The 16,587-nt window shown below is 41.2% G+C and overlaps 1 protein-coding gene across 1 annotated transcript in view; it reads left to right on the top strand.

Annotated features, from left to right (window-relative positions):
• The window catches only part of LOC132899017 (spermatogenesis-associated protein 16-like), a 136,783-nt gene that overhangs the window by 108,920 nt on the left and 11,276 nt on the right, over positions 1–16,587 (top strand). Inside the window, exon 5 of the mRNA XM_060940670.1 lies at positions 6,606–6,770. Coding sequence (XP_060796653.1) covers positions 6,606–6,770 — 165 coding nt within the window. The remainder of the gene's footprint in view (positions 1–6,605; positions 6,771–16,587) is intronic.

Here is a 16,587-nt window from a genome sequence, read left to right as displayed (position 1 = left end):
CACTCACTCACCCACACTCACTCACTCACGCACACACACACAAAATACTTTTGTGATCGTGCAGTTTTGAAATTGTTAAAATAAACATGTTCACCTACATGTTCATCTTGTTGGGCTTGTGATTTTGACTCGTTTCCAAAATGTATGAAAAGTCACCATATTAGGACATTTTTTTTTTGGCAAATAAGATGTATCGCAATGTTTGACCTCGGTATTTGAAAAATCCTGGTTACGGCCCTGGTTATGGATAATGGATGGATGGATGGATGGATGAACTCAAGAATTCATGTGGTATAAAATATCTAAATATTTGAGTCATGATTCTTGGTATTTGTAAGTACTTGGAAGATCTAAAAGAAAATATAAGGAGGATAAAGTATATTTTTAAGTAAGTGACTTTGTAAGTCATAAATCCAAAGAATAGTAACTCAGGTCGTGTGTGTGTGTGTGTGTGTGTTAAAGTGTCATGAGCTCCCTTTATGCCACCAACATGTGAGGACCTTCATGGGATGTGTGAGACTTTAAAAAAGAAGATTCTATCTGTGCTAGATTTTATCAAATGCACCAAGTGTGCTGTGGGTATACTGTTTCGTTTTTATGTTTTTATCCAATCCTGGCTCTGGAAGAGAAGGACCACGGAGGTTTGTAAGTTACCTCACTTCTCACAGCATGAGCATACAATATGTGGTGGAGGGGAAAAAATCACGACTGTGTTGATAAAACTAAAATAGAATATTCACCAGATTGGGAGACTTCAGTGAAATTTGGAAATTAATTTGAAGCATGTTTCAAATAGAACTTAGAAGATAGCAAGTTCACCTTACAGACAAAGTAGGATTTAATGTTTTCCTTCACCTGTGTTCCTTATGGAATTAGATATATTTCAGAATATTATGTAAAAAAATTCTGTCTGATCCAGATATACTCACATTCACACTGCAGTTCTTCTACATTAACATTTCTCTATACTTTAACCCAATGATCAGAAAAACAAACAAACAAAAAAGCCTATGCAGAATCCAAAAGACTAAACACTCGCATAGATCAAGTTTGCATTTCATTTAGCTGAACTCTCCGGGCGTTTATTCTAGAAGGTTGTGATTGAATTAGAGTTGTGACAGAAGCTGTATGAGCACCACAGAGACATGATGCTTATTGCATTAGTCACTCATTCTCAGGCAGAGCCAGGCAAAGGAAATTCCATTACCCCACTATTAAAAACAGAATCGATTTTATCTGAATTGTGAGCAACACATTCATTGTGTGAATAATGCGCCTCACAGAAATCAACCCAGATGCTCAAGCTCTCGAATTACTCATTCCAGCCAGTCCTGTTCTTTGTTAAGTATTGAATTACATGAAATTACAAATGATCCAAAATATATCAATATTGAAGTTGTCGATTGCAACAAATAAATGATCACCGCAGGAAGAAAATGTTCATTCCCATCCAAGCTCATGAGATTTACAAATACAGTATGTATATTCCATTCCATCACAGTCCTGCTACAGAGAACATCTGCTGACAGAACAAAAAAAAAAAGTAACTGATTTATCTTTTTATCGATGCATGCTTACTTAATGATAATGTGGCAATTAAAGAAACATTAACAGTTCTGGTAATTAGGAAGAAACACTGATGTAGTAAAATGGTTGTGTGCACTGTAGATAATTACAAAGGAGTACTGATCATCTTCTCTCTGTCCTTCCCAGTGCTGCATCATCCCAAAACTCTGGCAGAGAGCCTATGGGAGTGTACAGAAAGAAAAAAAAATCCAATGAAATATTCAGCATGGGAAAAAACATCACTCATAAAGAAGGAGAGTAGGACTTTCTCTTTCTCTTTCTCCTCTCTCTCTCTGGGTTATTGAAAGTAAAGCACGCAGGATGTCAGGCACCCAGCAATAAATAAATAAATATATAAATAAATCTGGCCTGCCCCAAGGTCTGAGACAGCAGTGGGGAAAATGAAGCATGTGGAGGATATGTATCCATAATAAAAATGGCTATAAAGAGGATGAATGACAACAGGGATAATAGCAGGCCAAGCTCACACTAAACAGGAGCAAGAGCAGAGTGCTGTTTAGATAACTAACCTCTCCAGGCCAAAAAAAAGACCCATACAGAGAAAGAAAGGAGGTTCAGGGGTCAACCATGAGATACTTCCACAGAAGCAAGAAGGATGATAGTGTATTGTGATATTTCAGCATGATTTCTAGCCTTTTGTGGAAAGAATCCCATTTTTCTCAGCTTTCCGAAAGCACACAGCAGGAGATACGAAGAGAGACATGACGTGATGAACAGTCTGGGAATGTGGAGCTGCTTTTCCAGCACGTTAGTTGATCAGCTGAAATGGTTCCAAGGGCCACTGCAGCGCCACAGTGCTGTCAGTTACTTACTAAGCACTGGGTGCCAATAGTGCACACCATGATTATTATGAGTGTTGTTAGCCTGTTCCTCATCAAAGTATTTCTTGACGCATCATGAGATACACCTAAAATAATATCTATGTATGTGTATACAGTACGTATGTACAACATGTGTGTATGTACAGGAGAGGACCAAAGTTTACATAAACTTACTGAGCACTTTCTTAGGAACACTTTGCGTCACTTTGCTCTCAGAACAGCCTCAATACTTCGTGACATGGGTTCTACAAGATATTGGAAACATTCCTTTGAGATTCTGGTCCATGTTGACATGATGCATCACTCAATTCCTGCAGATTTTTCAGGTTCACTTCCATGCTATGAATCTCCCATTCTATCACATCTCAGAGGTGTTCTATTGGATTCAGATCCGGTGACTGTGAAGGCCACTGAAGAAAACTGAACTCATTGTTCATGCTCATGAAACCAGTTTGAGACGTGTTTTACTTTGTGACATGGTGCATTATCATGCTGGAAGTAGCCATTATAAGATAAGTAAATTGTGGCCATGAAGGAATGCACATGGTCAACAACAATACTCACATCGGCTGTGGCATTCAAGCATTGACTGATTGGTATTAAGAGGCCCAAAGTTTGCCAAAAAAACATTCCCCACACCATTACACCACCTCCACCAGCCTGAACTGTTGAAACAAGGTACTGTATGTTGAGTCAATGGATTCGTGTCGCTGGTGCCAAATTCTGGCCTTGCCTCAGTAGAAATCAAGATTCATCAGACCAGACTATGTTTTTCAATTCTTCATCTGTACAGTTTTGATAAGAACGTGCCCACTGCAGCCTCAAGCCTCCAGTCTTCTGCTATTGTAGCCCATCTGCCTCAAAGTTCAATGTGTTGTGCAGTCTGAGATGCTTTTCTGCTCAACACAGTTGTACAGAGTGGTCTGATTATCTGAGTTACTGTATCTTTCCTGTCAGCTCAAACCAGTCTGGCCATTTTCCGTTGACCTCTCTCATTAACAAGGCATTTCTGTTCACAGAACTGCTGCTCACTGTATGTTGTATTCGTTAATAAACCATTCTGATAAACTCTAGAGTCTAGTGAGAATCTCAGGAGATCAGAGTTATAGAAATAACTCAAACCAGCCCATCTGGCAGCAATGATTATATCATGGTCAAAATTACAGAGATCACATTTCCCCCCCTATTTTAATGGTTGATGTGAACATTACCTGGAGCTGCTGACCCGTATCTGCATGATTTTATGCATTGCAATACTGCTACATGATTAACTGTTTAAATAATTGCATGAATGAATAAGTGTACTAATAAAGTGTTCAGTGAGTGTATACATAGGCTAAAGACTCCGTTATAACCAAGTTTTTTTCTTTGTGACTGATGTCTTGAGGTGTTGCTTCAGTATTTCAAGATAATCTACCTTCATCATAGAGCAATCTATTTTTCAAAGTACATCAGTCCTGTTTCCAGCAAAACACCCACACAACATTATGCTGCCACCCCCGTGCTTCACAGTTGGGATAGTGTTCTTCAGATTAAAAGCCTCACCATTTATCTTCCATACATTATAGCCAAACAGTTCAGTTTTTGTTTTATCTGACCAGAAAACACCCCCATTTTAAGCCAGTCTTCCTTCCATAACAGCCTTTCAGTTCACAGCATTGTAGGTCTCCCTTAATGGTGGATGTCCATATTTGGTATCTGATGCCTCCAGCTCCTTCACTAGTTCCTTTGTTATTGTCTGGGGGTTCAGTTCAACCTTGCAGATCGAAATCCATTCATCCCTGGGAGTTAATTTGTGCCTCTTTCCTGAATGATACATTGTCTGTGTGACCGAAGGATTTGTACATTTGCATACAATTGTATGTACAGATGCTCCTGGTGTCTTCAGTCATTTGAAAATTGCTCCTAAGGAATAACAGATTTTTCAGGTCCACGTTTTTTTTTTCTGAAGTCATGAATAAGCTGCTTGGATTTTCCCATAGTATTAAAAGCAAAAAAGCACTGTCTCTAAAGCTAGGTCCTTTAACAGCCACAGTTATGCTGCCATTAAATCCTAATTATGACCACTGGCCAGTCAGAACCTTCTAAAATTCATATGAATACTAAGATACATTAAAAAAAAAATCCATTTCTGGAATATTCCAGATTGTTTAAAGAGAGAGTCAACTTGGTGTATATAAGCATTTGACCTATTAGAATTCTGATATGGTGAATTAAAGCTGAAATAAATCTGTCTGTAGTTGATAATTTTGAATTGACCTCTGTTGTGAACAAAGTAGATGTCCTAATTGACTTACAAAAAATGTATGAAATGTATGGATTGTGAAAAACTGAACTTGAATTATTTTTAACCTAGGTGCCCACACAGGTTGCACAGGTGTATCCTGTGGTATATCATGTGATTTTATTTGAAGATGGTGAATAATACGGTGTCTTGCAAAAATATTCATCCCCCTTTGTGTTTGTCCTGTTTTGTCGCATTACAAGATGGAATTAAAATGGATTTTGGGGGTGTGAGCGCCATTTGATTTACATAACATGCCTACCACTTTAAAGGTGAAAATTGTTGTTTTATTGTGACACAAACAATAATTAAGATGAAAAAACAGAAATCTGGAGTGTGCATAGGTATTAATCCCCCCCCCCCAAAAAAAAAAAGTCAGTACTTTGTCAAGCCACCTTTTGCTACAATGACAGCTGCAAGTCTCTTGGGGTATACCTCTATTAGCTTAGCACATCTAGCCACTGGGATTTTTGCCCATTCCTCAAGGCAAAACTGCTCCAACTCCCTCAAGTTAGATGGGTTGTGTTGGTGTACAGCAGTCTTCAAGTTATGCCACAGATTCCCAATTAGATTGAGGTGTGTGCTTTGATTAGCCCATTCCAAGACATTTAAATGTTTCCCTTTAAACCACTCCAGTGTAGCTTTAGCAGTATGTTTAGGGTCATTGTCCTGCTGGAACGTGAACCTTCGTCCCCGTCTCAAACCTCTGGCCGACTCAAACAGGTTTTCCTCCAGAATTACCCTGTATTTAATGCCATTCATCTTTCCTTCAGTCCTGATCAACTTTCCTGTCCCTGCAGATTAAAAATATCCCATGATTCTGCCACCACCATGCTTCACTGTAGAAATGGTGTTCTCGGGGTGTTTGGTTTGCGCCACACATAGCATTTCCCATGATGGCCAAAAAGATCAATTTTAGTCTCATCTGACCAGAGAATCTTCTTTCATGTGTTTGGGGTGTCTGCCACATTCTGTTGGATAAACTCTAAACATGTTTTCTTAAGCAATGACTTTTTTTTTCTGGCAACTCTTCCATAAAGCCCCACTCTGTGGAGTGTATGGCTTAAAGTGGTCCTCTGGACAGATACTCCTATCTGTGATGTGGATCTTTGCAGCTCATTCAGTATTATCTTTGGTGTCTTTGTTGCATCTCTGATTAATGCCTTCCTTGCCTGGTCTGTGAGTTTTGGTGGTCGGCTTTCTCTCATCATGTTTGTAGTGGTGCCATATTCTTTCCATTTTGCTATAATGGATTTAATGGTGCTCCCTGGGATATTCAAAGTTTGGGATATTTTTTATAACCCAACCCTGATCCATACTTCTTCACAATTTTGTCTCTGACCTGTTTGGAGGCTCCTCGGTTTTCATGTTGCTTGCTTAGTAGTGTTGCAGAATCAGGGTCCTTCCAGAACAGGTTGATTTATACAGACATCATGTGACAGCTCATGTAACACTTTGATTGCATACAGGTGGATCTTAATCAACTAATTATGCAACTTCTGAAGTGAATTGGTTGGAGCAGCTCTTATTTAGGGGTTTCATACGAAAGGGGGTGAATACCTATGCACACTCCAGATTTCTGTTTTTTCTTCTTAATTATTGTTTGTGTCACAATAAAGCAACAATTTGTCCCTCTAAAGTTGGAGGCATGTTGTGTAAATCAAATGGTGCTAACCCTCCAAGAATCCATTTTAATTCCATCTTATAATGAAACAAAACAGGGCAAACATCAAGGGGGATGAATACTTTTGCAAAACACTGTAGGTTTATGCATTCAGCTCTTTTAGATACTGCACACATTTTACTGTTAATATTGCAATTAAGAATGGAGAAGATATGTGAATCTTTTCCCCTTGTGTTAATGTTGTTGTTGTTGGTGGTGGTGTGTGTGTGTGCATGTGTGTGTGTTTTAGGCTGGGTTTTCTCGAGGCTCAGGGGTGATTGAGAGGCTTCAGTATGCTGATTACCTGTATCAGCTGAAGAGAGAGCAGGAGCACATGCAGGTGCTGGAGCACACTCTTGCAGAGTTAGCATTAGTGCCCTGTCTACAGGAAATCAGCTCATCTAATAGAAACCTGGTGAGTCATACACAGGTCTCTCACCTCTTACATAACTACCGAATGGGATCACAACTACAGTGTCAGCCCTCATTCATTCAGGAACATGGTGCTTGAACTAAACTTACATTAGTCACTCATTCTTCAGCTGAGCCAAGAGAAAGAAATACTTTTTTTTAAACTATTGAAAACAAAAAGATTTTCTCTCAGCTGATGCAACATGCTGAATCTGTGAATCAATGTTATTTCTGTTCATTGCTGACCCAGGTAATATAAAACCCAGTATTTTAAATTATTATACATACAGGACACTTTTTCGATGGAATAAAAATGTGTATTCTATTCCCTTCTAGCAGGTTTCATTCATTTGGTTCAATAGCATGTAATATCGTTAGCATATTGCTTATCCTACGTGTATTACATCACTCTACCCAATGGAGAATGAGTGTTGAATATGGTTTATGATATTGCATGGTTGTCAAGACAACATGACATCACACGTCAGAGCTGATGAGAATATTTAATGAGAGAGTTTTCTTCTGTGCATGTGCAGAAGCATTTCTTTGTTTGCTGGGAAAGAGAAAGACGCATTGAACACCCGAAAGGCTACCAAAACTTCATTAGATATTCTTCACGCATATTTACAAGAGAAAAACATACCAATGGACAATGAAAAACTGGAAAAAAGAGTGTGTGTATGTCAGTGTCAAACCGTTACTATTAGAGCTGAGACTTGAGCTCAGCCAAAACTTAGCCAGACACACCAAAAAAGCAATAGGACAAAGGATTTTGCAAGGGATTAGTGGCAGGGTGTCAGGTCACTCCATTGTGTGTAGCTGTCGATTTTAATTCAGAAAGTACCTAAGTAAATTCCATAGGGAAATGAATACTTAAGTCTGAGTGAAAAATACTGTGGCGAGCGTGCATGGAAGAAGAGTCTGGAGACAGAAATCTTAGTTTCTCGGTCATTAGCCTGTGCTACTTCCTCTCGATAGCACTGGCTTGACTGCTTTATTAACATTTGTGAACACTACTGATAAATGCTACACTGGCTGGAAGGTGACTTCACTGCTGTGCTGACGGTGCCAACTCGCGGTTAAGCTCATTGGATAACTCTATTTTCATGTTTTCTGGACAGCAACCCTTTCATTTCTGAAGCAAATTTGATAGAAAATGAGGCCAAATTAGAATGAGAAGAGAATAATTATAGTGAAATTATGAAAGAAATTAAAGAATGAAATAAATTAAACATTTGAAATGCAGATATGTTTGAGCCTTCTCTGAAGGCCTAGAAGGCCCTGATGGTTCCCCTCTGGTGTATGAATAATAACAATAATGATAATGATAATGATAATATTGAAAATATTTTATTAATATCAATTGCAAACCATAAGTGTGAAAAATAGATATTTACAAATGTAGTAGTAATAATAATAATAATAATAATGGTGGGCTTTTTTCATGGTACAGTGGTGCTTGAAAGTTTGTGAACCCTTTAGAATTTTCTATATTTCTGCATAAATATGACCTAAAACATCATCAGATTTTCCACACAAGTCCTAAAAGTAGATAAAGAGAACCCAGTTAAACAAATGGGACAAAAATATTATACTTGGTCATTTATTTATCGAGGAAAATGATCCAATATTACATATCTGTGAGTGGCAAAAGTATGTGAACCTCTAGGATTAGCTGTTAATTTGAAGGTGAAATTAGAGTCAGATGTTTTCAATCAATGGGATGACAATCAGGTGTGAGTGGGCACCCTGTTTTATTTAAAGAACAGGGATCTATCAAAGTCTCATCTTCACAACACATGTTTGTGGAAGTGTATCATGGCACGAACAAAGGAGATTTCTGAGGACCTCAGAAAAAGCGTTGTTGATGCTCATCAGGCTGGAAAAGGTTACAAAACCATCTCTAAAGAGTTTGGACTCCACTAATCCACAGTCAGACAGATTGTGTGAAAATGGAGGAAATTCAAGACCATTGTTACCCTCCCCAGGAGTGGTCGACCAACAAAGATCACTCCAAGAGCAAGGCGTGTAATAATCGGCGAGGTCACAAAGGACCCCAGGGTAACTTCTAAGCAACTGAAGGCCTCTCTCAAATTGGTTAAGGTTAATGTTCATGAGTCTACCATCAGGAGAACACTGAACAAAAATGGTGTGCATGGCAGGGTTGCAAGGATAAAGCCACTGCTCTCCAAAAAGAACATTGCTGCTCATCTGCAGTTTGCTAAAGATCACGTGGACAAGCCAGAAGGCTATTGGAAAAATGTTTTGTGGACGGATGAGACTAAAATAGAACTTTTTGGTTTAAATGAGAAGCATTATGTTTGGAGAAAGGAAACCACTGCATTGCAGCATAAGAACCTTATCCCATCTGTGAAACATGGTGGTGGTAGTATCATGGTTTGGGTCTGTTTTGCTGCATCTGGGCCAGGACGGTTTGCCATCATTGATGGAACAATGAATTCTGAATTATACCAGCAAATTCTAAAGGAAAATGTCAGGACATCTGTCTGTGAACTGAATCTCAAGACAAGGTGGGTCATGCAGCAAGACAACGACCATAAGCACACAAGTTGTTCTACCACAGAATGGTTAAAGAAGAATAAAGTTAATGTTTTGGAATGGCCAAGTCAAAGTCCTGACCTTAATTCAATTGAAATGCTGTGCAAGGACCTGAAGCGAGCAGTTCATGTGAGGAAACCCACCAACATCCCAGAGTTGAAGCTGTTCTGTATGGAGGAATGGGCTAAAATTCCTCCAAGCCGGTATGCAGGGCTGATCAACAGTTACTGGAAATGTTTAGTTGCAGTTATTGCTGCACAAGGGGGTCACACCAGATACTGAAAGCAAAGGTTCACATACTTTTGCCACTCACAGATATGTAATATTGGATCACTTTCCTCAATAAATAAATAACCAAGTATAATATTTTTGTCTGAGTTATTTAACTGGGTTCTCTTTATCTACTTTTAGGACTTGTGTGAAAATCTGATGATGTTTTAGGTTATATTTATGCAGAAATGTAGAAAATTCTAAAGGGTTCACAAACTTTCAAGCACCACTGTATATCAGATATATTCCATTCAGCCACTCATCTTTGCCTCGTTCAATATCATGCTAGCTGAATGGAATATATCTGATATACCATGAAAAAAAGCCAGCTAATATTATTTAAATATTTCTCTTTTTTTCATCTCTTTTATTAGTGATAAACAATTAACAGAGTAAACTTCAGGCATTTGGGGGACCACCTGATGGGTGATTTGATGTGACAAATGAAAGTATGAATAAAAGATGTAAGGAGCTTAATTTCCTAAAATCATCATTTTGGTTGATTTACTGTGATTAGGAATTAGGGTATCAACTTTGGTTTCTATGATAAAGATTGTAAATCCCTTGTAAATCATTATATAATACAATGGTGGTAATAGTGATGATGATGACGATGATGATGATGATGATGTAACATACACTCAGTGACCACTTAAAGCAGAGGTCACCAAACTTTTTTCTCTGGGGGCCACATTGTCGTTCCTGACTGTGATGGGGGGCCGGGGTCGGGTCAGCTATATCACATAGAATTGTGTGACCCAGACAAATATGACCACCAGCAGGCCTCATTGTGTAGCAGAGATTACTAGCCTGGCACGGCCGTCCCCACTACTATATCCATACTACTATATCAACACTTGATTCCTGGCACATATTTGTTTATCTTTACTAGTGGTTTGCAAAAGTAGTAATCAAGTCTTCACACTTTGTTTTAATTTGAAATACCACTGATATTCCATTTATTTATCTCATCTCATCTCATTATCTCTAGCCGCTTTATCCTTCTACAGGGTCGCAGGCAAGCTGGAGCCTATCCCAGCTGACTACGGGCGAAAGGCGGGGTACACCCTGGACAAGTCGCCAGGTCATCACAGGGCTGACACATAGACACAGACAACCATTCACACTCACATTCACACCTACGGTCAATTTAGAGTCACCAGTTTACCTAACCTGCATGTCTTTGGACTGTGGGGGAAACCGGAGCACCCGGAGGAAACCCACGCGGACACGGGGAGAACATGCAAACTCCGCACAGAAAGGCCCTCGCCGGCCCCGGGGCTCGAACCCAGGACCTTCTTGCTGTGAGGCGACAGCGCTAACCACTACACCACCGTGCCGCCCCCATTTATTTATTTTCTAATAAAAATAATATCAAAGCTGTCAAGGTAAGAAACATCTGCCTAGTTGAGGTGACTGACACTGGCAAAGGTGAGTGGAAAATTATAAATTGTAGGTAGGCCTGCTGATCTCATCTCATCTCATTATCTCTAGCCGCTTTATCCTGTTCTACAGGGTCGCAGGCAAGCTGGAGCCTATCCCAGCTGACTACGGGTGAAAGGCAGGGTACAGCCTGGACAAGTCGCCAGGTCATCACAGGGCTGACACATAGACACAGACAACCATTCACACTCACATTCACACCTACGGTCAATTTTAGAGTCACCAGTTAACCTAACCTGCATGTCTTTGGACTGTGGGGGAAACCAGAGCACCCGGAGGGAACCCACACGGACACAGGGAGAACATGCAAACTCCGCACAGAAAGGCCCTCGCCGGCCACGGGGCTCGAACCCGGACCTTCTTGCTGTGAGGCGACAGTGCTAACCACTACACCACCGTGCCGCCCCAGGCCTGTTGATATTATTAATAATATAAATAATAATTGTATGCAGCACTTAATAAAGGTCAAATAAATAGGCCTATAAAATAAATACATTTTTATAAACAGTGAAATTATAATAATATGAGCAATAGATCAATAGATCACAGCAGTTGTGCTGTGTCCTGCACGTCATTGCTCTCATCCATGGCCAAAGCAAAAAACTCGAATTCTGATGCTTTCTCATTCAGCTGGTCGTACACGTTGTCCCCCAAATCTTTGGTTCGCCTGGTCATAGTAGGTGCGGAGAGACTCACCGCATTGAGCGCATCCTTCTTGTCGGGACACACCTCCTCGGCCATAGCAAGCATGCATACTTTAACAAAGTCCCCATCAGTAAACGGCTTTCCATGGGTAGCTAGTAGGTGAGCTACCTTATAGCTAGCTCGGACAGCAGCCTGGTTGATCTGGGTTTGGGGAAGGAAGACATTCTGTTGTGCAGCCAGTCCACATTTCATCCTCCGAATCCTGTCTTCTCTTGTTTGCCCTCGCAAACTAGCATACTCTTTGTGGTGGGTTTCATAGTGACGACGCAGATTATATTCTTTGAAAACCAGCACACTTTCTTTACATACAAGATAAACTGCACGGTCCTTACACTGAACAAAAAAATAATCGGTGGTCCACTGTTCTTTAAAAACTCTGCACTCTGTCAGCTTTTCGCTTACCGCTAGCCATTTTGCTGTCCTGAACACTGACAGTTCTCTGCGCATGCGCTGCCTGTCACTGCTTGATCGCGAGCATATGACAAAAATTCGGAAAATATGAATAGTTCATTTTATAACTAAATATCAATTTTAATTGATAAAATCAACAAAATACAAGATGCAGACATGTTATTATTTGCCAAAAAGCAATTTAAAAAAATAGGCCATGACCACTTTTGGGGATTGCCTCATAGGGCCGGTTCAAGTGATGGGGGGCAGAGGTGCTGGGGGGCCGGTCAAAGGGGGGCGGGCCGGATCTGGCCCGCGGGCCGTAGTTTGGTGACCCCTGACTTAAAGGATAGAGCTTCGAAAGAGAACACTGTCCCATCTGTGAAGCATGGGGGTGGTAAGCATCAGGTTGTGAGGGTGTTTTGATGGAAAAGGGACTGATGCACTTCATAAAATAGATTGCATCATAAGGCAGATTATCCAGAAATACTGAAGCAACTTCTGTCAAGAGTGCTGTAAATATACATTTGGTCATAAGAATTGTTTATTGTATATGAAAAGAATCAGAAGATAAGATGACAAGATGTCATTTATGTAAGGAATAAAATACATATGGGTGGTGTGATGCAGCCTGACATGAAGCAGAGTTATTGGTGCAGCCCCAAAAATAATTATTTTCCAATAATGGCACATCCCAAAAGGTTTTATTCCTCTTAGACCACTACAATTTGCCCATGCTAACATTTTTATGAATTAAAGAACATGTTATACTCTTTGTTTCACTCTTATTATTATTATTATTATTATTATTACAGATAAAATCAGTTAGTCTCTCTTTTTTCTGTCTTTTGAATGTAATAAGATAAAACACACACACACACACACACACACACACACACACAGCATATAATGTTACTGAGCGTCCACCCCACAGGTCCCTGTGTAAGTTGCTATGATGTATAAATGATAATGTATTATAGTGAGTGCATTGATACTGCAGCCAATTCTAGCTGCTGTTACAGAAAATTTGTATACAGTGTCTTGCAAAAGTATTTACCCCCATTGGTGTTTGTCCTGTGTTGTTGCATTACAAGCTGGAATTAAAATGGATTTTTGGAGGGTTAGCGCCATTTGATTTACACAACATGCCTACCACTTTAAAGCTGCAAATTATTGTCTTATTGTGACACAAACAATAATTAAGATGAAAACACAGAAATCTGGAGTGTGTATAGGTATTCACCACCTTTCATTTGAAACCCCTAAATAAAAGCTCGTCCAACCAATGCACTTCATAAGTTACATCATTAGTTGATTAAAATCCACCTGTGCGCAATCAAAGTGTCACATGATCTGTCACATGATGTCTCTATAAATCAACCTGTTCTGGAAGGACCCTGACTCTGCAACACTACTAAGCAAGCAACATGAAAACCAAGGAGCCTCCAAACAGGTCAGAGACAAAGTTGTGGAGAAGTATAGATCAGGGTTGGGTTATAAAAAATATCCCAAACTTTGAATATCCCAAGGGAGCACCATTAAATCCATTAGAGCAAAATGGAAAGAATATGGCACCACTACAAACCTGACAAGAGAAAGCTGCCCACCAAAACCTACAGACCGGGCAAGGAGGGTCACTTGGTGTCGATAAGTGACACAAGTCTACATGCATTACATTTGCCTGCTGCTTTTGAAGATTGAAATAAATTATTTTTTTCATATGACTAAAAAAAAAAATCACCTCTGTATTCATACTAAACCAATTATCCGCCTCAGGCTCAGTGAATATAGGTGAATTATAACCTCAACTTCATCTCGTTATTATTCACCGATCTTCACCTCACCTTCGGTGAATAATTGTTAACTGTTTACATCTGTTTACATCTGGTTACATTGTTTGCACATATTTGCACATTACCACCATTTTGCTGCTGTTTCCTTGACTGTTTACATCTGGGTACATTGTTTGCACATTCACACATTACTGCCCTTCTGCTGCTACATCTCATTGCCTTATTTTGTATTACACCACCTATTTTGCATTACATTTACCTTTATTTTGTACTATACTGGGTATTTGTTTTTGTTGCTTTTGCTTTTCTTTGCTTTTATTTTTGCACTATATTGCCTTTACTTTGTATTACTTCCATCTATTTATTTATTTGTAATTGGCATTCATGGTGGACAGCAAACTAAGAATTTCATTGTGCAAGAGGACATGTCCTTACTGTGCATATGACAAACACTTTGAATTTAAATTTAATTAATCAACACCTTCTGACCAAGCTGAATTGAGCAACAATGCTGTGGTATCAATGAAAATGTAAGGACAGAAATGTAAATGATACATTTGTTTTAGTCACAGTATGAGTGTTAAAAACTATATAACAATACATGTGGCGGCACAGTGGTGTAGTGGTTAGCGCTGTCGCCTCACAGCAAGAAGGTCCAGGTTCGAGCCCCGTGGCCAGCGAGGGCCTTTCTGCGCGGAGTTTGCATGTTCTCCCCGTGTCTGCGTGGGTTTCCTCCGGGTGCTCCGGTTTCCCCCACAGTCCAAAGACATGCAGGCTAGGTTAACTGGTGACTCTAAATTGACCGTAGGTGTGAATGTGAGTGTGAATGGTTGTCTGTGTCTATGTGTCAGCCCTGTGATGACCTGGCGACTTGTCCAGGGTGTACCCCGCCTTTCACCCGTAGTCAGCTGGGATAGGCTCCAGCTTGCCTGCGACCCTGTAGAACAGGATAAAGCGTCTAGAGATAATGAGATGAGATGAGACAATACATGTTACATCACCAAATTAATTGGAGCTGTCCCATATAGTTGGCCATTTTCTTACTTCGAATTGAAACCCTTATTATATTGCCCGCTTATGTGGGTAATGACAGTGAGACCTAGAGGGGTGTGATTGGGAAGAACGGCCTAACTGATCTGAACCCAAGTGGTGTTCTGTTGTTGGACTTCTGTGCCATGCATGGTTTGGCCATAATGAACACCATGTTCGAGCATAAGGGTGTCCATAAGTGTACGTGGCATGAGGACACCCTAGGCCATAGATCAATGATCGACTTTGTAGTTGTTTCGTCTGATCTGTGACTGTATGTCTTGAACACTCGGGTGAAGAGAAGAGTGGAGCTGTCAACTGATCACTACCTGGTGGCGAGCTGGGTCAGATGGCGGGGGAGGAGGCCGAACAGAGCTGGTAGACCCAAACATGTAGTGAGGGTATGCTGGGAATGTCTGGTAGAGGCTCCTGTCTGTCGGATCTGCCACCTCCAGCAGAGCTTCAACTGCATACCGAAGGAGGTGCGAACATTGAGCCCAAGTGAACCATGTTCTGTACCTCCATTGCTGAGGCAGCCCTGCAGAGCTGCAGCTGCAAGGTTGTTGGTGCCTGTCGCGGTGGTAATCCCTGAACCCGGTGGTGGACACCTGTGGTGAGGGGAGTCATCAAGCTGAAGAAGGAGTCCTATTGGGCTTGGTTAGCCTGTGGGTCTCCAGAGGCAGCTGACAGGTACCGACGGGTCAAGTGGAATGCAACTCTGGTGGTCACTGAAGCAAAAACTCAGGTGTGGGAGGAGTTCGGTGAGGCCATGGAAAACGACTTTTGGTCAGCCTTGAGGAGATTCTGGCAAACCACCCAGTGGCTCAGGAGGGGAAAGCAATGCTCTGTCCCGACAGTTTACAGTGGGAATGGAGTGCTGTTGACCTCAGCTGGGGACATTGTCTGCCGGTGGAAGGAATACTTCGAGGATCTCCTCAATCCCACCTTCATGTCGTCCGAGGAGGACACAAAGTCTGAGGGTGTGTGGGAGGACTCACCCATCATGAGGGCTGAGGTTGCCACGGTGGTTAAAAAGCTCCTCAGTGGCTGGGCTCCAGAGGTGGATGAGATTCGCCCTGAGTTCCTGAAGGCACTGGATGTTGTTGGGCTGTCTTGGCCGACATGCCTCTTCAACATTGTGTGGAGGTCGGAGACAGTGTCTCTGCATTGGCAGACTGGGATGGTGGTCCCCTTTTTCAAAAAAGGGGACTGGAGAGTGTGTTCCAACTATAGGGGGTTCACACTTCTCAGCCTCCCCGGGAAAGCCTATACTGGGGTGCTGGAGAGGAGAGTCTGGTCGATAGTCAAACCTCGGATTCAGGAGGAACAAATGTGGTTTTCGTCCTGGTCGTGGAACACTGGACCAGCTCTTTACCCTTGCAAAGGTACTGGAGGGTGCATGGGAGTTTGCCCAACCGGTCTACATGTGTTTTGTGGACCTGGAGAAGGTTTGCAACCGTGCCCCTCATGGTGCCCTGTGGGGGATGCTTCGGGAGTATGGGGTTCGGGACCCACTGCTGCGGGCCATTTGGTCCTGTATGACCAGAGCAGGAGTTTGGTTCGCATTGCCAGCAATAAGTTGGACTCATTCCTAGTGCATATGGGACTCCGCCAGGGCTGCCCTCTGTCACC

This window comes from Neoarius graeffei, chromosome 15, assembly GCF_027579695.1.
Source record: "Neoarius graeffei isolate fNeoGra1 chromosome 15, fNeoGra1.pri, whole genome shotgun sequence".
In the NCBI taxonomy this organism is placed as follows: Eukaryota; Metazoa; Chordata; class Actinopteri; order Siluriformes; family Ariidae; genus Neoarius; species Neoarius graeffei.
This window is presented reverse-complemented; position numbering and strand designations above follow the sequence as displayed.